This window comes from Gallinula chloropus (genome assembly GCF_964237585.1).
Source record: "Gallinula chloropus genome assembly, chromosome: 2".
Taxonomy (NCBI): Eukaryota; Metazoa; Chordata; class Aves; order Gruiformes; family Rallidae; genus Gallinula; species Gallinula chloropus.
Genome location: NC_140086.1, coordinates 76823902 through 76846686, shown reverse-complemented (window position 1 = coordinate 76846686; position 22785 = coordinate 76823902). Strand labels below are relative to the sequence as shown.

General features: G+C 37.8%; 1 protein-coding gene across 1 annotated transcript in view; it reads left to right on the top strand.

Moving 5' to 3' along the window:
* The window catches only part of SEMA5A (semaphorin 5A), a gene marked incomplete at both ends in the record, with an annotated part of 337833 nt that overhangs the window by 180259 nt on the left and 134789 nt on the right, over window positions 1–22785 (top strand). Inside the window, 3 exon segments of the mRNA XM_084260169.1 lie at window positions 9590–9652; window positions 16015–16113; window positions 17280–17493. Coding sequence (XP_084116295.1) covers window positions 9590–9652; window positions 16015–16113; window positions 17280–17493 — 376 coding nt within the window.

The window sequence follows — 22785 nt, the reverse complement described above, 5'->3', positions numbered from 1 at the left end:
TATTCTTGCTGGTTTGTGTCTCAGATTATCTTAGTGTTTGTCAAATTAAATCCAATTATTTTAAAGTAAGTATAATCAAAATAGAAATTACTTTGTTTCTTCTTTTCATGAGTGAACTGTCAGTCAGGCTGCCATCAACCCTGCTGATAACTCTTCGGAAATTTGGTGGTGTTTTTCTTATTGTGTTCCATTTTGCCCCATCAACTTCCTTAATGTCTTATATATCTATGTGTTATTCTTAAATGGTAAGAAAAAAAAAATCTTGATTTTCCAAAATTATCTTTCTAGTCTATTCATTTAACTAGAATGATGTAGAAAATCCCTGTTTCTCTGCTGTTAAACCAATTATTTCTTTTTTGACTTTTCACTGGTCAAGTTATACAAATTGGTGGTGCTTACCTTTCTACTGTTCTTAGCATTCTGTTTCTGCTGCTTTTATTTGTCTAAAATCTTCTTACCTTGATTTGGTTGCATATTTAATGGCCTTATGTTGCGCCAGGGCAGGTTCAGATTAGATGTTAGGAAAAAGTTCTTCACTGAGAGTTGTTGGAATGTGGAACAGGCTGCCCAGGGAGGGGATTGAGTCACCATCCCTGGACGTGTTTTAAAGAAGGGTAGATGAGGTGCTTACAGATATGGTTTAGTAGAGGACAGATACACTTGGACTCAATGATCTCAAAGGTCTTTTCCAAGCTTGTGATTCTGTATGTTAAAGTGTACACACACACACACACACACACACACACACACACACACACATACACACACAAAGATATATATGCGTCTATATATATGCTAATGTTCCTTCAATACTTTTTGTCTCTTCACTGTGTAGAAAGATGCTATTTTTAGGCTAACTTTTAAAAATATTTATATTATTTAAAAAAACCTATTACTGTAAGGTCACTGTAATATTTTCTCTAGAACTGTAGATGTGTGTTACTATCAACAGATTCCAGACTGCTGTCACTAAAGCCTAATAGCAAAACCTTTTGAATAAATATGTAAAAGAGGCAATTAAAATTATGACAAAATTGTTCATCTGTTCCTAATGAGATATTTTGTACAAAATTCTATACATACTTATAGAAATATATCTTTTTTTGTAGTCTTGCTTATTTGATATGACTTAAAAGGTCTTTTAAATGTCATCAGCCACCATATCCCTCAGGTTAATCTGGTTTTGTGAGCTCATAGCTGGAAGCTGTCTTTGAGATTCCAGAGGCAAGATACACTGTGTTGACTGTGCATCTCAGAAATTATTTCAGCGAGGTTTTTGATTTGCCCAGGGTCTTCTGAAGTGTCATAATTTCCTTGACTGTCTGTGGCTGAAAGGTAGAGGGCTGTTTGTTGGGATACTTCTTTCATCCTGCACCCCACGCCAGCATGGATGTCTTCAGCAGCAAGGTAGCATGGGGCAAGTTGGCACAACTTCCAGCACCGCCTCCTCCTTTCCCATTTCCACGTTCTTAGCAGCAAGGAGCACATGAACTGGAAAATAAACTTCTGCTTGCCTGTGCTTGAGGTCCAAACCAACATTTTGTGTCACTCGGTGCCAGGGGACATTTTTCCACTTACTCTGTTATTTAACCTAGGGGGTTGAGCAGTATGAAATTACATTGAAATACCTTTTCCTTCCTTGAAATAGATTTCTGACAGTTCTCATCAGCACCTAAAAGTTTACAACACTATTTGTAAAAAACCAAAATGAAATGTTGCTTGCAAAAGGTCTCAGAGCCTACTAAAAGCAATCTTATTTGCCAAAAAGCAGGAAACGCTTCAAGACTCAGTGTGCTAACACAGATGTTAAATCTTAAAGGATTCACATATAATTTATTCAATACATTAAATTGACTATATATAGTATAATTTCAGAATGTGCATTAAAAATATGTTATAAAATCTCATTCTTACCTGCTGAATAGCTGCCAAGTTTGGTAATGCAAAAACATTTTGTTGTTTTGCCCCTTCAGCACAATTCTGCATTCAATTTTGAAATGTCCATAAAAGCTGTAAAAGCCTCAAATGCCAGATTGGAACATTCAAAACTTTGAAAGTCACAGTGCAACAATTTTGGTGTTTCGAACCTCCGGGAGCAGGACTGAAAACCCTGGGCCTGAACATAAGGTTTGAATTGCTAGCTTCCAGGTTTGGAACAGCATTTTCCTCCATAAACCCAGCTCAAATATAAAACAAATGGATGTTTTGTGACATTTAGAAATCTTTGCAGAAGACAAAGAGGGGAATACACAGGTAGATGGGTAGGTGGTCTTTGTGAAAGTTCAGGCGGAGTCCTGGGTCATTAAAATCAGTGGAGTAGCATAACACTGAGGGTTTGTGAGTATTAGTAACTTTGAATTCTCCGCTGTCATGCTTAACTTTTTCTTTTATTTTTATCACAATAATTCTGAAATTTTTAAACAACTAATTATTTGCATAGTCAATAAGAAAAAACTAATTAAAATTTTGTCCCCTTCATTAATTGTGAGGGTATGTACCTCTCACTTTTTTTTATATACTTCATGCCAGCATATTTGAAATAAAACCAGAGTTGACATCAGCTCCTTGAAGCCATATAAAGCTTCATATATTACTTGATTTAACTGTGAAATTATATATCTATCAGGGGATCTCAGTTCTTATTGAATTCCAAACCCTGGAAAAATTGAGCATGATTTGATGTTTATTTTCATTTATTTTACACTGCTTACTTTATAATAAACACTAACTTGCAAACTGTGGATGAACAGTAAAAGCTGTTTCTGAACAAATGAAAACACACATCGTGTCATTACCAGGACAACTGGCTGTTATCTGCGGTACTTGGTGGCAAGATATTGCAGCGACGGTAGCCAATTAGTGAAGTTGTCCATACAGTGTTGGATTTGTATGAGCTGCTGCCCTGTCACTTCATATGAAAAGCTAACCAGGATGCCTGTAGTCCCCAGAAACCATCTTTTCCTTTAGGTGAGCCAAAAGGGAAAGCGGTGTTAAAAGGAAGTCTCTTTTTAGTCATTCACTCTAGTTTTTCCACAGAGGTTGATTGTTCTCTGAAGCTGACTGTTTGTCAGGAGCCTATTGGCAAGACAGACAGCTCCAGCAATAATGGCTGCACAGGTGAGGGGTCAGAACTCTGTGGAAAGCAAGGAAAGTGGCTCCTCTGAAGTATAGAGAGGTATAAATCTTTCTTAAGTGGCTTTGCATTTTTGCTGGAAGCAAGGATGTGATTATACCAAAGCAGCCTTAAAATTTCTGGTAACCATCAAAACCACCACTAACTCTATGGCTGCTAATTTGCTGCTAATGTCTTGCTGGTATACTTCTCTGTGGCTACATTCTTCCTTTGCATTTACGATCCTGACACGTTCTTTACGGCCTCTTTAAACTCAGCTTTTGGACTCCAGCATACATGTTCATTGAGAACTAATTAGGCAGTCTGCAAGACACCCTCATCAAACCAGTCACAACTTTTTGAAGCCATTCCATTGCTGGACCGATGTGAAGAGTAAGGCGACATTAGTCATGTTTGTTGACATATATTATTATGGTTATTGCCATTATACCCCAACTCCCTGGAGTATAGTTAAATACATGATTTAAGAGATGAAAGCAAGCAGATAATGGAAAAGAAAAAAGGAAATATCATGTGGTTGTTAATTTTTGGCATTATGTAATTGAACCATTTTCTTTAATGTTATTTTTGCCAGTATCTAATTAACAGAACCATCTGCCTAAGAAGTGTTGGACCATCTGTCTGAAATACCGTTCCGTTCATTTTTTTGGTTCTTGACTAATTAACTTCTTTCTCTATGAAATCTAATAGTACATTCTGTTTCTACACTTCAAAGAAGTCCATATATAAAGATACATACGAATGTGTATGTGTCTACAAGGATACGTTATCAATATCCATGTAGCTACTGGAGCATAGTTCTTCCAGCAGATCTGACTGTACTCAGTTACACATGCAGCTGCCACTGTAGGTGAAAGCTGTGTAGTTTTAGTTAACCCGTAAGTAAGTATGACTAATACAGATCTCACCTCAAACATGCCAATTGACCAGTCCTCTCTTGACTGTGTTCACATTTCAAATTTTCTGTCTGCATTTACTGATTAAAAATATAATTTTAGAAAGGTGCTAAATTAAATTAATTACTTTTTTCCCCCTTTTGAATTCCATCATTTTGTGGAAAATCACAGGATAACTTAGGCTTGAAGGGACCTCCAGACGTCTTGCCTGGGGACTTCCTTTATTGCTGCATTTTAGGCATGAAGACTACTCCTTGACAGTTGTTTCTTAAATTGGAGGGACATGTGAACATTATTCAATTCTACACATTCCATCATTCTCTTTTAGTGTTCTAAGATATTTGGATAAGTCCATTTATAGTGGGCATTGCTGATAATTTCTTTGCATTTATTTAGTTTGACTGCTGAAGATAAAGGTTAACTTTTAAGCAGGACTCTTTCAACCAAACAGAGAAGTTATTGCAATATATTGGTAATTAATCTGTTCATTTCAATACTGTAATTTTTAACTTAACATAGATGGGTGTTGGACATGTATTTTTGTTCTTTTTGAAGATAATACTTCAATTGTATAGCTCAAATTGGAGTTTCCTGCTCCCCTGGCTGGAATTTCTCTGTTCCCATTACCCCTTCAAAATTCCAGGAGGGATTTAATTTGAAGATTTTGTAGCACCTATATAATGCAATGTTTAAAACACTGCTATAGTTACTATAGTTATGGTTATTAACTGAAGAAAAAAATATGTGTTCAAAAGTGAACTGTGACTTCCTAATTGGACTACATCGGCTCAAGTTGTACCTGTCAAGTTCAGTCTTTGGAGTTGGCCACGCTGACTTTCCCAGAGCTGACTTCCCAAACATTTTCCTCTGCATAATTAAGGTTAATTTATGTTTACTAGAATGTAGTTTCACTGAAGTTTGGGAAGTTAGTAACAAACTAAGCCAAGGCATTAAAATCATAGAAGTGCTTGAAAGATCATATTGATAGCAGGATTTGTAAAAGCCATGCAGCTGTAAATAGTGTCAGCTTGCTATCAGAATCAGACTGATGTGCTGCCCTAAATGTTACTCCTTGGTCTACACATCTATGTTCTTTGTGGAGATGTCTAGCAGTAACTGATGTACAATCCATCCTTTTTTCTCTAGCACTAACATTCAAATCCCTGTTTCCTCTCTCCATGGAGCAAACAGACTTGAGTGTCTATAATTTGGTTCAATTAATTTTGTTGCCAGCTTAATTAGAATTATAATATTAATTAAAAAGAGTACACAGAATGCTTCTCATTAAGAAATGTAAGAAAGAAAAGATCCTAACAGGATAAATTTTAGCTGTGTAAGCTTCCATAATGAATCAAATATGCAACATGGCATGCGTATCATGTTCCCACTGCTCATCTGAACTTCATGGAAATATTGGCAAAAAGTATCAAGCAGGAGAACATGTCAATTTAATGGAAGCAGTGGATAACAGTACCATCTTTAAGTAAACATGGTTTTGCACTTGCTTTCTTAAAAATCACAATCCATATGTGTCCATCTGGTCTTTCAAAATTTAGACTCTGAATCTTTTACTGGCAAAACCCACATTGTTATTATCTATCGGGACATCTTGTTTTGTCTTTATGCGCTGAAGATTCAGGACACATTTTCCGCATTGAAATGATATTTAACTTGAGGTGTTTTCCACTTATCTTCCCCCCCCCCCATATTACCTGTTGAATATCTGAATTTCTGGGGGTTTTTTTTGGAAATTCCCCCAAATTTCCTAAAGGATAGAAGAAAAAAAAATAGTTATAGATAGAAATGTTTGTCTATTCCTGCTCTTTTCATTTAGTGAGCAATGGGACATATATGCGCATTACTGAACTGTGTAGGAGCCTCAGGGACCAAAGTACAACAGTATGAACCCCTCAGCTCTCTTCAGATGCCTCTGTAATACACACCCTGCTTTGCTATGTTCTCCTCCAGCACTGGAGCCCAGGGCTACAGGACTGTAAGGACACTTGATTTGAAAGATGGCACTTAACTTTGTCACCAGTGTGCCTGCACTTATTTCTTGTCCAGACAATATTACTCCTTTGGCATATGTAGTCATGAACGGGGTTTTCCCCGAGAGTGTGCCATTCAGTTAACTTGCAAACGTATGTATTTAGGTATAGTTACAGTTGTTAATGCTAGTTGGGTTCTTGTATATGCTGTTAACTATGGTATCCAGAAATATGATGCAATGTTTTAATATTTAATATCTTTATTTAAATCTCTGTATTTTATGGATGTCAGGGAAAGAGAAAAAAATTATGCTAATCATGCTATTGGTGGTTTCGTGATGTGGTGGTAAAATTATTCATATTTAAAATTTGAGAGGTCTGGCTAAGACATTTATCCTAACTAAAAGAACTTTCAACTGAAAGCTAACAGTCTTGTGATTGTTTCCAACTCACCACTTCTGAGCTGAGGTAGTACTGGGTGCACCTCTCCTACAGGCTTTACCAAGAGCCCTATCACTCTATTGTCATGTTATTTACTGTCTGATTCCTTTTCAGAAGTGTGGCAGTTAGCAAGCTCCTTAAGATGTCCAGATCTTCTAGAGATGGATATCTGGCTTAGCTAACATTCAGATGATTGCTTTTCTTCAAGTCTTTCACAGAATCACAGAATCACAAGGTTGGAAAAGACCTTTGAAGATCATCGAGTCCAACCGTTCCCATCCTATGCTAAACCATATCCCTAAGTACCTCATCTACCCTTTTTTTGAACACATCCAGGGATGGTGACTCAACCCCCTCCCTGGGCAGCCTGTTCCAGGCCATGACAACTCTTTCAGTAAAAAAAATTTTTTTTCTTTCCTGAAATGGTATATAGGCTGAGTCTCTGCAATCTCTTGCCAGGAGCAGAGGGGGAGATGGATGTTCCAATGTTCTCTCACTGTGATCAGACTTAACAAAGCTTCTGCCTGACTTGTCCTAAATTTTTCTTGCATTATTATGCACTCTGAGTTCCCATATTCCCCAGCCATGATTTTCTTGTAGAGACGTATTGTATGCTTCTCTCAGATATCATGGAAGGCTTGAAGAACTGTCACTTCTGGCTTCTGAATTTCCCATCTCCATAGGCTGTTGATTGTCTTTTCAAAAACTTTCAGTGCCTGAGAAATGTACTGAATTTGCTTGATTTGTGACATCATGTAACTTTCGCATTTCACATCCTTCTCCTTCAGAATATTTTTTTACCATGGACTTAGAGCCAATTGAAATCTGGGTATTTTGTCATTGAAAATTGATGAATTGATAGTCTTTTATCTTTCATCCAGTCTTTCTGTCATCTTCGTTCCTGCTGTTAATGCTTGGCTTATCCTCAGTTCAGTTTTGGCAAGAACTTTTCTTCAAACCTTCAATTTAAGCACCTGTATTCCACTAAATCTTTCTACTCTGACCTCCTACTGGTCACTCTTGTGTTCCTCCAGGCATTTGACTTTTTTTGTCTTGTTTAGAGATAATATATTCAGTATTATATACTTCTGTGTAGTGCCATATAACATAAAGATTCAGTGAGCCATAATGGATTGATTAGGAACTTATGTTGATCATCCAAGAGGAGTCTTTTGTACTGTAATCTCTGTTATGGACATAAATTGTTTCTTGCATTACAGAGTAAAATTATTTAAGTCATTGCTGCTTTTAAGTTTAACAACTTGCTGATTTTTTAGCTAACTCAGTATAAGATTTCTTTCATGCTGCTGTATACGGTTTGTTTTAAACACTTGGATCATTCACACGTGGATTCTTCCAGAAGTTTTCAATATATTCCCCAATATGCTGTAGTCTTTGCAAAAGCAAATGCTGTAAATAGGAAGGTTTGGGGTGAAGGAAGAGAAGTAATGTTCAGTTTTGGGCCCCTCAATAAAAGACATCGAGGACCTGGAGCATGTCCAGAGAAGGGCAACGAAGCTGGTGAAGGGTCTGGAACACAAGTCTTATAAGGAGCGGCTGAGAGAACTGCGACTGTTTAGTCTGGAGAAGAGGAGGCTCAGGGGAAACCTTTTTGCTCTCTACAACTACCTGAAAGGAGGTTGTGGTGAGCTGGGGGTTCAGCTTCTTCTCACAGATAAATAGTGATAGGACAAGAGGGAATGGCTGCAAGTTGCAACAGGGGAGGTTTGGGTTAGAAATTAGGAGAAATTTCTTCTCAGAAAGAGCGGTCAGGCATTGGAACTGGTTGCCCAGGGAGGTGGTGGAGTCACCATTCCTCGGGGTGTTCAAGGCAAGATTGTATGAGGGACATGGTTTAGTTAGTAATAGAGGTGGTAGGGAAACGGTTGGACTAGATGATCTTGGGGTTTTTTTCCAACCTTAATGGCTCTGTGATTCTGCAAGGGCATTAGTTTTTCTATGTCTTTTTTTCCTGATATGAAAAAGCTAATTCTTGGGCTTGTTTAAATCAAAGAATAAGGCGTATTATACTCTAAAGGCATCCCACACCTTAGTTTTTATTATTGAGAGCGTCTGCATGCTGTTAATATAGTCTCCATTAAAAGATAGGTACAAAACATTGCCTATATTAAATCTGAATGAGTAGTCTTTCATTATTTCTTGATAAATAAAAATGAAAAAGCTGTGGTTATAGTAATTAAGCAGCAGTTGTTAGTTTAGAAATCTCAGTAATATGTGAAGTCCTTTGTGGCACTTTTATCTAAAGAACACATGGATGTGCACTGTCTAGGTGAAAGAATGTAGAGTGATTTAAAATGCACTTGCACTGCACAGCATCTACACGCATTCAAATATGTACATATATTGGCACATAAACCCCAAGCATAGGACCCGCTCCACCAAGCAGTAGAGTTTGTTAAGTCATAGCTGTTGAATGTTAAATGTGGAAATAATTGGAATTAACTCATGCAGTGAAACCGTAGTATCGCAGACTAGGCGTTGCAGCCCGGGCATAAATCTGTTGAAGCGGAGAGACAGCTCAAAAAATGAGGATAAATTGCTTTTGCTTTGCAGTGCCCTGTTTCGCTGCTGTCTTGTATGTGTCTGCCCATTGCTTCTTTCTCTGAACGGACCTTTTAGTACTTCTGGTTAGTGCCGCAGCCATACCTGGGAAAAGTAAAATCTCCATTTGAAGCTTGACATAAATACTGCAAAAACTGCAACTCGGCAGTTTTTCACATAACACGAGGTCTTTCAGCAGAGCTGACCTCAGATGCTGCGGTGATGCAGCCTAACTGACAGGAAGAGAGAGAGGTTCAGTCTTTCTCTGTGTTCCTTAATAAGACTCATGAGAAGTGGCTAAACGGCATAAAATGTGACTATGGTTATTTCTGTTATAGCACTAGGTACAGTGAATCAAGAGGATGGTCAACTTCGCTTGGGATTAAGACACTGAAAAAACAGCAACAACCATACTACATTTCTAAGGAGAAAAAAGTGGTTATGGATAGAATGACCCACAGGTGATCATCAGTATGCCTGAAGCACATATCTCAAGCATGGGCTTAGTTAGCGCTGAAGTTTGTATTTCTGTGTTCCCTGTAGTTCTAACTAATTTCTGTTGATTGCAGGCTGTGGAATGGCAATGTGATGAAGCTACTAAAAGAGCCTGTTACAGTAAAGGCAAATCAAAGGTAAGCATGAGACAGATGTTCTGCTTTAATAAAATTTATATGTTAATTGCAGGTGTAATTCAGTGTATAAATCTCTACTTTATGCATTTTTACTGTCTCCCATTCTGAAGAGAGCTGTAGGAAAGGAGACTGACATTGATGTATAAGCAAAGGAATAAAAAAACAGTATAGGGAGTGTGGGATGAGAGGTACAGGAACGTGATTCTTTTCTGAAATGTTTAAGAAATTTAGTTTCCAATTTACTGGTTTGACTCTACAGCATGTCATATGTAATGGACTGTATTCTCACTTCATTTTCAGTGCTGTAAATCCTGAACAACTGTGTAATTACTTTGTAAAATCCCCAATTTATTTCCCCATGTATTAGATACAATTTTAGGAACTTTTATATTTCGTATCTACTGGCACTATAAAGAAAATAATATGAAATTCACCAACTTTTTAGACATAGGACTTGATATATTTTTAGTATTCAGAACCAGTTTTTTATCTGGCCAACTACAGTTTCTTTTATTCAGCACAGGTAAGGGTAATGATAAGGTGGAATCTATATTGATGCTGTGTTCTTTTCTGGTTGTCCTAAGCTGAAGTTAGTTATCAACTTAATTATAAAATCAGTTAGAAATACATGCAGTTGATGTTTGTAATTATGTTACTGTTTAATGATCAAAGTTAATTGAGTTAAAACATAAAGGAAGAATGTATCAACAGCAATAACTGTGAAAGAGTACCCGCTGGCTTTCAGGACCCGCGTTTGGTACAATGTGTCAGGATATGTTATGGATGTGCAAAGCTCAAATACCCCGAAGCTTTAAAAAACCACGTTCCAAAAGCTTCTGTCATCTAGTAGAGGATAAGTCTTTTCTACATAGTCATCTAATCACTGACTTCTTAACTTCTCCCACAAAACACTGGGAGTGCTGGAAGATGAAACTGCAGTATACCTTTGGCCTATCTATTTCCATGTGAGATTCAAGACGAAGAAGGGCCTCACTTCAGAAGCAAGGCATGGGTGAGGCATACTGTGAGGAGAGAGAGGCAATTCATGTTATACTGTGAGGAGAGAAAAGGACAGAATTAGTTGGGGGAAAAAAAACAAGTGTTGTGAATATGTAGCGCAAAGCTTCATGCATGGAAGGTGTTCGTCTTTAAGGAGGAATGTCTTTCACTGTAGAAATGAGCTTACTGTACTGGGAAAAGGCTAGGTATATAGAAGGTGCTAGAGAAAAGAAATGGGTTATATTTTATGTAAAGATTTATAATTTGAGCAGACAGCCTCTGGTGACTCAAGTTATAGGTGAATGCTTTAATGGCAGAAATAGATTACAGATCAGAAGGCTCACTAGATGCTTATCAGTTTGTGGAGAGAAAAGAACAAACATTTGGGACCTCATATTTTAAGCAAATGTTTCATTTTGTAAGTTGTTATTTCTCCATAGAAGATTTATGCTTCTTTCTATAATTTATTCCTCAAGCCTTCATCCTTAGCTTTCAGATGACAATACTCTGAAGTAAGAAAACATGCTCAAGTGACAACAGAATATGACAGATTGCGTTGTCAGAGTAGAAATTATCATGGTAGGAACACAATGTGTAACTACAAGTTGATGCCTTTTTTTTTTTACAGTGATTTTCCAAGTTTAATACTCTGAGAATTACTGAAAGTTGCCATGCTGTGGCTGTGATCTAATATGATGGATTGAAGTATCAATAAATTTGAGACTATAGTAGTGTACTTTTAATTGTTATGTTGATAATTGTGTTTGTAGTGTAAAATCCACATTCATTTCAGCAATGCAGATGCGTATGTTGATATTAAGTAATTTCTCTGGGAGAAATACTCAACACTGGTGAAATGCATTTAAGAATGGACCTTAGTGTAGTACATACATGCAGGTTTTCATTTATGCACCCTTTTGAAGCTGGTGATTGGATGTTATGCTGTCACTGTAAAATAGTATGTATGCAATTCTAATAACGACCCCTGAGACTGTTAGTATTTTATTATTTGGATAAAGATTTATTGTTTCATTTGGGCCCATAGCCTTGTTCCTCCTTCACAGGCTAGAAGAGAAGTACAATCTTTGTGTTTGATTACATTCAAAGGTAATCCTGGAAGGTTATTGCTACCATAGGGCTTTTTTTGGTGTGCAGACTTTGTGGCCTGAAAGCTTTATGTGGGGGTGCTGGAGAATACAGAGATAATTGACTGAGGCAACGTACCCAGGTGGCACCATGACTGTCCTTTTGAACTTTTCATCCCTCTCCCTCTTTCCCTGATGTGAGTGAGGTTAAAATCTACAGAGAATTGTCCCTTTTCAGAGGAAATCCCCAGGGAGACACAATCCCACTTACTGTTACCAGAAAGACTGCTTCCTGGCTTGTTAATGTAGTATAAATAGATCTAGCACAAATTTGGTAATTGCTAGGTGTTAAGTTTTAGTAGTATTTCTAGGACAACTTCAGATTTCAGGCCAGACTGTAGGGAAGGGACAGGAAAGACTGGAGACAAAATATGCAAGGCCATCCCAGACTGTGGTGAAGGAGAAATGAGGATTACGAGGACGGCTGGTTTCTTTGAAGCTCTGCTGCCCACAGAGCAGCATGGGGGCAGTGAGTTCAGATGGCAAAACTAAAAGCCAGTTTGCTGATGGAGTGCCCTGAAACCAGAAGCTAGCTCTGAACCCTGAAGCAACTCTAGTAATTTTGAGATAATGGTCAGTTAAACACAACTCTTTTTTTTGGTGGGGGGAGGGGGTGTGGGGTTTTTTTCCACTTGAGAAAGAAGCAGCACAGAATTTTTGCCTCCAGCTGTTAGCAGTAGTTGTTCTGAGGCTTGTGCTTTAGGAGCCAACGAGGGAAAAGAGCTGAAGGGGAAAAATATATAGGGTTATCTGTCACATTTGACAGCGTAATGCTTACTTGACTTTTGAAGGCTGGTGTTTGTTACTGAGACTTCAGACATTTATCCACCAATTTAAGCCATTGCTTAAAATAACTGGTGGCTCCTGGAGTGAGCCAGAGAAAATTATGTCCTTGTGGCCAGCATGTGTTAGCATTTAGAAGTCTAAACCACTGTACATGGTTAAGAGAATAAATTTGGCCATTCAGACTGGCACTTGTGGTAGGGACCGTAGGAAAAGTATAAATTAATATGATAAAATTACAATAGTGGAAACAAAGTATCATTGAATTAAAGTCGCTTATCACTTGCTTATTTAAGATTCTAATGCTCGGGTCTTACCAGCTGAACTTCCAATAAAAGTACTGAAATGTTAAATACAAGTGTGTTTAAAATGTTAGCCTGTGAAAGAAACTTTGCTGCAAACAGATAATCATATGCAGCAGGATTGTCCTTGAACTGTCAAGTTGTTCTTAAACTTGAGTAGTATCCTAACCTGCTTGGCTGCTGAGTTGTTTTAGTAGTTGTCTATTGTTTCTGGTATGCTGATATAAAAGGAGAAAGTACTTACTAAATTAATTTTTCTTTCAGAAATATTTTTATAGGAGAATAGGAACATACATGGCACAGAGGTCAAGATGAAATGGAAAATAAGACTCATAAATCACGGCACCCTCCAAACTAAAAAAATACAGAACAAACCTTGTTTTTTATGTCCTTTGCATTCACCAGTACCACTTCTACAATGTACATGTCTTCTCTGCACATCTAAACAGTGAACCAGTACAGAAGAGTTTGACTCCACAGCTAGAAAGTGTGCAATTCAAATGACTAAATTATGAAGACCTTTTTCAGTATGTTTTTGGAGGTGATTTTTGTTCATGACTATTTTTTTAAATTTATTTTGTATTATTGTGGGTTTGTTCTATGAAGAATGTAGCTAAAAGCTGGTCTTTTAGTTCTGATTTTGTTGTATTATCTATACAACAAAAATTAGCTATGATATATCTTGTGTGCCCTGTTGCAGTATGGAATTTATGAAGTTGGCACAAGACTGGGAACATTAAAGAGAAGAATCTTGTGAATTCCATAAATGTCAGAGTTTGAAAAATTATCACTGTTTTTGGACAGAAAGAGTGGGTGAGCAGCATCCAAGTAATTTGGCAATGCCACTGTTTCAGGGAGCTCTGGAATATGAAGAGGAGAGGTTGGATGGGTTGTAAGGTCAGAACCCACTTGTTTTTCCTACACTTACATTCCATGGCATCGTGCAAAGGGCTGGATGGAAACAGCCCAAAGAATAAATTACTGTGTTATGTTCTGTGAGCCTCCCTGAACTCCCTTCCCACAAAAAAGGAGAAATTGTCTCTTTTTTTTTTTTTTTTATGTGTAGCTAAACCAATCTGCAAATAGGGAAACTCCCCAGAAGTGAAATAATTACTATTTAAAAGGCTTGTTACACTGCTCAGCTCTATTATGTGGCTGCATGTTAGCTTCTGTTTGGCTGAAAAAAAAATGTTAGCATGATAATTTTGGTAAATTCAGTTTAAAGAAGAATTTCTACTCAATAGGAATAAAATTTTAATTCTAAAATGTTTGGTGCTTACCTTTAAAGGTTCAAAGAGAACTGTTTAAACGCTACATTTCCATGTGAGACTAATGCAAATGTGTTTTTTGGAGGCATTTTCTCAGAGTGGTATTTTTTTTTGAGATTTCATGGTGGGGGGTCTGAGTATTTTTACCTTTATTTTTTATGAGGAAAGGTATAGGTATTAAATTCTGAGACTTTTCTGAGGCATCTTTAAAGTGTTTTGCCCAACTTGCTTTGCAGTCTATTTTGTGCCTGTTCAATTTAGTTAGGATTACATTTCTTGTCTTCCAAGGTTAGAGTGTATTTTCAAGATAAACAAGCAATAAATTTATTATAACTGTGGAACAGATAATTGGACTTCTGCACCATTACTATTACACGATTTCCTTACATGATTCCACATAATATTGGTTAGAATTGTGCTTTATTTTCACAAGTTTTTTTTAATGCTTTACATGAGACTATCTTGTGAATGAACGGTGGAGAGTATTCAAATGGAAGGTTCCTGGACACTGTATTTTCTCCAAGCATATTGTTGAATTTGTTAATTTCATTAGTTAGGGACATTCATTTTTACAGGAGTGTTTGAACCTGCTGAAGGCTCTGTCTCAACAAACACTAGAAATTGTTGTGGGTTTCTAGCTTTTGCAATGAGAGAAATGAACTTCATAAATCCTTTACACATTCTACTGGGGTAAAAAAACATGTAAGATTACTCCTCAGGGGTGAGCATCTGTATATTGAGGTAATAATATTTCTTGAGAAACTTCAAATTAACAGAAATGTAGCTTCTTCCAATATAGCATATCTTGCAAATTATGGAAGTAGTAGTGACAAATCTGCATTTACACAACTCAACAATTTTATTTTTACTGTCTTCAATGTAGCTGTGTTTCTGACAACCTGGTCTTTCCCTTGTTTTCCTCACAACTTCCTTTCTTGACCAGATCTGTCTTCGAAAACTGCATCTGATCTCTTGAGACAGCAGTGTATTATTTAAGTCAGCATCTATCACTTCAGAGTTTAGCTTAAACCTTTGAAATATATGCTTAGAAGAAATCTTCAGTACTGAAGAGGGTTATCCTAATAAGAACTTTTTACAAAGATGTATGTGCTGTAGTTAGGAAACCTATATACATCATGATTGACTGCTAACATTTTAGGTATGCTTAGGCCTTTCTCCCCTAAATTTTCATGTGCAGTCTCTCGTGGTTTTGCTGCCAGCCAGGAGCTGAGCACCACGCAGCTGCTCTCTCTGGGAGGGGAAAGAGGGAGAGGGGAAAAGAAAAAAGTCCAAAAGCAGACCTCATGGGCTAGGATAAGGACAGTTTACTGAGGCAGCAGAGAGAGAGAAGTAGCAGTAACAGGACTTTATAGTAAAATACACAAAGCTGGTGATACACGATGCAGTTTCTCACTGAGCTGCACAACTCAGGCCATACAGCTCAGAGCCATCCTGAATCTGGACCATCCCAAAAAAACTGTGTGCTCCTGCCTCACCAGCCCCACTTTATGCTGAGCATAATGTAATTGATAAGGAATACCTTCTTTGGCCAGTTTGGGTCACCTGTCCTTGCTGTGTCCTCTCCTGGCTTCCTGGGTGCCTGCCCCCCTCCCCCCTTCTTGTTATCAGGGCAATAAGAACAACTGAAAAGTCCCTGACTGATTGGCAACAACTAAAACATTGGTGTGTTATCAGCACCTCTCCATCTGAACTCCCAAACAGGCACTGCACCGGCTGCTAGGAAGGAAATTAACTATCCTAGCCAAAACCAGGACAGCAGACGCATCACCGTGGAAAGCAAATCGTAATTAGTCTCCCTTATCCTTTGAAGTATCACTGGACACTCTTTCTTTTCTGCATGGCAGGAGGAATGCCAGAACTACATCCGTGTGCTTCTTGTTGGAGGCAACCACCTCTTTACCTGTGGAACCAACGCGTTTACTCCTATCTGCACCAATCGGACGGTAATGATTTAACCATTAAAAGACAGAGCATGCTGTGATTGAGTTCAGGCTATTTGCATATTGATGGGGGAGATCATGTGTAAAAGGCTGATATGTGTAGTCAAAGAGGAGAGTTAAATGCTGATCCCTTTTTGCAGTCTTTTCCTCAGCTATGGGAGCACAGCTACAAACAGCTCAGCTCCTCTTACAAGCCAATTTTCATGAACCTTGGGTATTTCTAAGACTTCTTCCAACCTTTCAGCTTTGGTTGGTATCAACTTGTTCAGTTATAAAATGTAGTTGGGTAGCTGCATACTGTGTACATGTAGTTCTGGTGAAGACAAGACTGCCTGTATTAGCGATTTCTGACTGGAAACAATGAGAAAACTGGGTTGCAAAATTCTGCCATTCTGTTTCTCAAAAAACCCCACAACACAACCCTACTTGTAATCTGTGTATATCAAAGAAAAAACATCCCTTAAGGATCAAGAGTAATCATGATAAAACTCAAACCATCACTGTTTGACTACACTGGCTATTTATTCCAGGAGGGGAGAAGCTTTTAAATACAAGGAATAGCTGGATCACCAAAAAACTCCTTTGCACATTTATTGTATTAAAACCCATTGTACCTTTATTTTCAGATAACGTATTAACATCACACTGTAGTTTATGGCTGAAGGTTTTGGGCTACAAAATCAGAGAGATAGTTTTGCTGATCCAGAAAGCTCCTTTTTTAATCTTGTTTTTCAAGTGAAATTCCTTCCTAGAACACACCAGCAAAACAAATAATAGATTTTATTGTTAAAATTGTCTGACCGCTCACTGTGGTGAATACCTTAGTTGATTCTGGCAGTCAGAACCTGGTTTTGTTTTTCATAATAACAATCTGTGTAGAGGTAATTAGTTTTTGAGTTGTTTCTAATATAAAATGTTTTCAGCATGGTGGTTAATGATTAGTTTGCATGTTTTACATACCAGAGGGGCAAAAGCGAGATCAGACAACATTGCAGCAAAACTTTCTATAGGAGGCAGTTTCAGATTGATGTAAAGGTCAGCACATCACTGTTGTACAATACCAAAGCACATAACTGGTGATTATGATATAGTTTTACTCAGATTGATGCATCTTGGCTGAAATTATAACTTTCTGGTAATTTTAATTCCTTTTTCTGATTCTTTTACAGTTAAGTAACTTGACAGAGATACATGATCAAATCAGTGGCATGGCTCGTTGTCCTTATAGTCCCCAGCACAACTCCACTGCTCTTCTCACTTCCAGCGGGGAATTATATGCTGCTACAGCCATGGATTTTCCAGGAAGGGACCCAGCCATTTATCGCAGCCTGGGGGCCCTTCCTCCTCTCCGCACTGCACAGTACAACTCCAAGTGGCTGAATGGTGAGTGCCCGTGGGCTGTGAGACTCATCTCTTTCTAACCCATGTTCTCTACATTCACGGTCTTGACATTCCATTCTGATAATCTCAAAGTTTTCAGAGTGTTGTTTATCTCATTTTAAAAGTATTTTGCACAATGCATTTTTTATTTTACTAGTATAAGTATTATGGCATTTATTTAATGCTGCTGCAGTTTGTAGATGTGCACTAAAGTATACAGGTCATGTTCCCAGGCACAGGGATGAGCTGTACCATATCTCTCAGGTGTGCTTACATGACAAAGCTGAGTCATCCAAGAGCACTAGGGTGCCTTAGGCATTCTTTTGTTGAGTCCTTCAAAAAACGGAGGCAGACACAACCAGTTTAGAATGGGTTGAATTCTCCTGGTTTCCCTGCAGGTCCTAGCCTTGACAGACAGAAAAAGTTGTGTTTTCAAGCTGCTTAGGTGACAGACTGACCTTTTTGATGCCTATTATACACAAAGGATAGGAACTAGTCTGCAAAACATACCATAAAATTGTGTTGTAGCGATGACTCCTGTGTCATTGATGGTAATCACCTAATGAGGATGTCTAGCTGGGAGAAGCTGTGAACTGTTATTTCTGAGATGTAACAGGGACAGTTGCTATTTTCTGTATTACAAAAAAAAAAAAAAGAACCAGATTCTCCTAAAATGAAAATTATTATTTATCAAAAAGTATAAAATTAGGTATATTATAATTTGCCATGCTTGTCTCAGTAGGAAGAAAACTTATTTTTGTAACTTGTGCTACATGACACAACAGTCAGTCCAGCAGTGCATTTCATGTTATGAAGGGATTATTTCATGTTTGAAATTAGGTACAAGTATAAAGCCTTCCAACTTCAGAACATTAGGTCAGCTGCAAGTGACAGGCTTTATTTTGAATATTTCAGTTCTTGTGGAATCTGAATGCTGAATTGTGCACATTTGCTCGGTGCATTTTTCTTGTAGCTTGGAGAAATTTGTCACCTTCTCTGAAGGCCAGCTGATTTTAGAATATTAATTAACAGAACAAGATCAAACCGCATGGAACATAACAGAATTATGGCAGTTCAAAATAAATGTGTGAGGAGAAATGAGCTCCTTGTGTAGATATTCCTGTTCAGGCACCTTTTGTCAACAAAGCCACGGTATTGAAACAAATTGCTATGCCACACCTGGGTGCTTCTGTCAGAGGGAAAGAATTCTTCACACAGAAGTTTCAGTTTAACTGGAAAGGTCTTTTCAAACCTAAATGATACCATGAATCTACGAATCTATGTTTTGTGCCAAAGGACACATTAAAATTCCCCTCCAGGCTCCACTAATTAATCAGATTTACTGTATTTACATTTTTTTCTATTTAAAGCTTTACCTACACCTATAGGTTCTCTGTTAGAACTCATTCTTCTGCCTCAAAACTGTTTAGAATTAAGTTGCCAGGAAAGGGTGGCTTTTATCTTTGGGGAGGAAGAATTAAATGAGTTTTGTAATTGGAGTCATTTCAAGCAAATCAAATAAAAGGCTGGAAGCAGCCCAGTTACCTACACAAAAGGGAGGGGCAATGTCTTCTGAGGTGGCTAAGAGTTGGGGATTCATCTGCTTTAGTTGGGAATTCATCTGCTTTTACGTCAGTCTGCCTGCTCATATATGACTCAATGCCAAGAAACTGCGAGAGCTTTTCAGTGCTTGGATCGAAGTGAAGATTTTGCTGCTTTCAGTGAGAAAGTGGCATAGATCATCCTGCAAGAAAAGTAAGGCATCAACTGGAGTGGAAGCTTCCTAGTCGATATCTGTTCAGCCACAGTAGCTGACAGTTACTTTAATTCAGCCTTAGTTTAGGGGTACATGTGCATGCACATGTGTCCATGAACATTTCCAATTTAAATTAAGTTTTTCTTTTACATCCATGTTTCCCTCAGAGGTGCAATGTTTTTTCTCACTTGGATTTTCTACTCTGCAAATCACATTGGACCAATTCAAACCATCTCTGGGGATGATGGCATTACTCTCAAACACAGCAGATGATCTTGCTCTGTGTTTCATTGCTATGCAATAAAGACATTTTGTACTGTAATGGCTAGTGCATTTCTCTCCATGTATTCAGGGGTTTTCAGTACCATCAGTCAGGCCAAAGAGACATGCCCATGTCCTTCTGCAGTCTGCTGTCCGTGTTCACTGTAACTTGCAGTGAAGGATTCTGGCATGGGAAGATCTGAGTCTTCATCATAGAAGAAACTTTGCTCCTAATCTTCATTGTCAGAAGGTTTGGTATCACAGGAACTGTGGCACATAGCATCAGAGGGCAAAACAGAGCTCATGTGTCACATGTCAATGGTGAGCCACTATTATTCCACTGAATAGGTGAATAAGCAGTTATTTTCAGCATATGTTACTAAGCATCATTCTGATCAGGTGCTTAACTTCAGCAGAGGATGGAGAAGTCAGTGAACTTTCATTTCTGTATTATCATTTTCTTGGTGCACTCAACACAATTATCTGGCATGATGAAGAGTTGGGACAGCTTGGTTAAAAATATGAATTATTCATGATATGCATAAAAGTAAGCTACAAGAATATACTCTGAGAGTATATGTGAAAAGGAAAAGTTCAGTGACCCCATGGTATGTGAAGCACAAAGATCTTGAGCAGGCACTGATCCAAAAGAGTAGATGGACATTACGACAATGCCAACATAGAAATTCTATTGTTGTCTGGACCTAGGTATTGTGGAGCCATCTTACAGGGTCCCTGAATATGTTGTTTGCTTACCCACTAGACAACCTGCTGACAAAATCTGCGATCCATCTCCCCTGAATTTTGTCTTTTTTGACAATTTTTAGTGGCAGACAAAACAACTGGCCAAATGTTACAGATATCTGTCCAGTTCCTAACAGGTTTCCCTATTTTGGAAAATTTTACAGTGCCAACAGTCATGTTGTCTTAAGTGATGGAGGAAAAAAGCATCTGGAGGACATAGTTAAAATTACTCTCTTTTAATGCTCTGCTTATGAAGCCTATTTCTGTCTTCCTGGTGCTCCTATAACAACAATATGAGCTCAAATGCATTGAGTAGGTTTTTGACCACGGTCATCACCATGAGGAGATTCTGCTCATCTCCATAAGGAGATGCCACTGAAGGATCATACTGCCTTAGTGCTGTGATCTGAGTATTTGGCATAGTTCAAGGTTTCTACAGGTTGGGTTGCTCACAAAGATTTTATCAGCGGACAGTGAAGAGACAGACCTGGTGCTAACCTCAGCTTTTTGCCAACCCTGTCAGTACTCTGTAACATGATCACCCGGGTGAGTTAACAACTGCTGCAAACCAGCACTTTTCCCATCCAACAGCCCATCTGGCTGCAGGATAGTAAACCTGAAAATGAAACACAAACCACTTCTCCTCGTGATGTCATGTTTCAGCATTCTCTATTCTTATGTAAAGAAAAAGACAATGCTTGAAGTTCTTCAAGTGAATATATACATATGGACCAAGAAATGAAGACAGAAGACTGCTTACCTGTGACCTGTTCTTTAAGGTGTGTTGTTCTGCAGCCTCTCTCCTTTCTTTTTCTCTCTGTGTGCATGTACGCCTATGCTTGAGAGGAACAGTTTGAGGTAATGCAGCACACTGAGGATTATGTCTAAAGAGGATGGCTCTTCCATTGATTTCTTCTCTTGACCAAAGCAATCAAAAGAACCTTGAGCTTCTGCCAACTGCTCGGATCAGTAGAGGGCAGTATGTTGCTAGAACGGTTCAAAATTACCTTTGTGATATTTCATAAAAAGAAGTTTGCTTTGTACGTTATTAAATTATATAAAATCTTTCATTAAAAAATAGGTACATCTTGATTTACAGCTTGGCATGCTGTTTATTTGAGTCTCTTTAACCTCTCAGTGTAACACAGAGTTTAAATTATATCCAGAGTCTACTGTTACAGCGTGCTTCTTATTAGACTTTTCTTTAGAGTTGATTTGCAAAGTGCAGCAGGGCAGAATTCACCATTATTTACTCTAGAGGACAGAGGTAAATAGAATAGTTATATTTGTAGTCCACAGGCTGCAGTGGGTCCACAAAGGTGAGGAAAAGCCTCCACTGCTTAGACTTAGACATTTTTTCTGTAGTCTAACATTTACAGTTAGTAAAGGCATTTCACCTCTCAGTACACCTCCTCAAATCAGTAAATATTTGATGTAATGCCTCAGTGTGAAAGTGGTCCTAGTCTGCGTCTGTTTGCTTCACTTAGCCAACTAAAGGGCAAAAGAGATTAAAGAAAAGAACTGAAAAGCCAATCCTTTTCTGTTTCATCACATAGAGAAACACTGGGACATTTGTTTTCACAATTTTTCAGATGCCTTTGCTTACAATTCCATGGATCGCCAACTGTCTTGAAATACGTTGTAGATGTTTTCTTTATACTAGACCTACAGTGATAGATGCTATTGGAACATGTGAAATAAATAAAAACTTTGTTCTAAATGTCAAGCCACTTCAATTGAGCAGGCCACAGATGATTAAAATGTAATCTCATATCAAATGTATCCCCAAAGCAGAAAAAATCATTAAAAAAGTAAATTTGTTCACATTAGAAGCCTTTCCATCAAAGAAAGCTATAGAATTGTTTACATTGTTCTGCTCTGCTGGTAGACATAATATTATCACTTTTTCCTCTTGCTGCCCTAAGCATTTGGTGCTTATATACTCCTAAAATAGTTCTGTGATCACTTTCTTAAAAACATTTTACATAACATTATTAATCTAGAGCGGTACTTTTAGTGTTCACAAGTAACAGTAAAAATAAAATTCTTGCAAAGGTGGCTTAACTACCAGGGTTTAATACAGCTCTGAATCCATCCCTATTATTGTTTGTTAGTGGACTTTCATTATAACTCTTGTCACTAGTAGGATATGTGGAAAGAAATTATGACCTAAGAATAACATTTAATCCTTTCATTTTTGTTTTGGAGATTAATGGAAATGGCTATAATAATTCAGGGTTATCCTTTCATTTTTTCTATTTTTAAAAAAGAAAAGCCTTGTAATTACCTAGAGCAAGGTTTTCTTATTATGTAATATTTTACGTAACTCAAAACCAGTGTGTTTTTGAGAAGTTCAATTTGGTCATTAGCTTTCAGATAAGAGACCTGACTGAACATACGCAAAGCATATGCTGCCGTTTGTGGCTTATTTTGCAAGAAGAGAAAGAATTACCTGATCTAGCTTAAGTAAAACAGCAAGGTCTACCTTCCATTTGTAACAAGACTAAGAGGCTACTGAGGACAGAGCCTGTTCT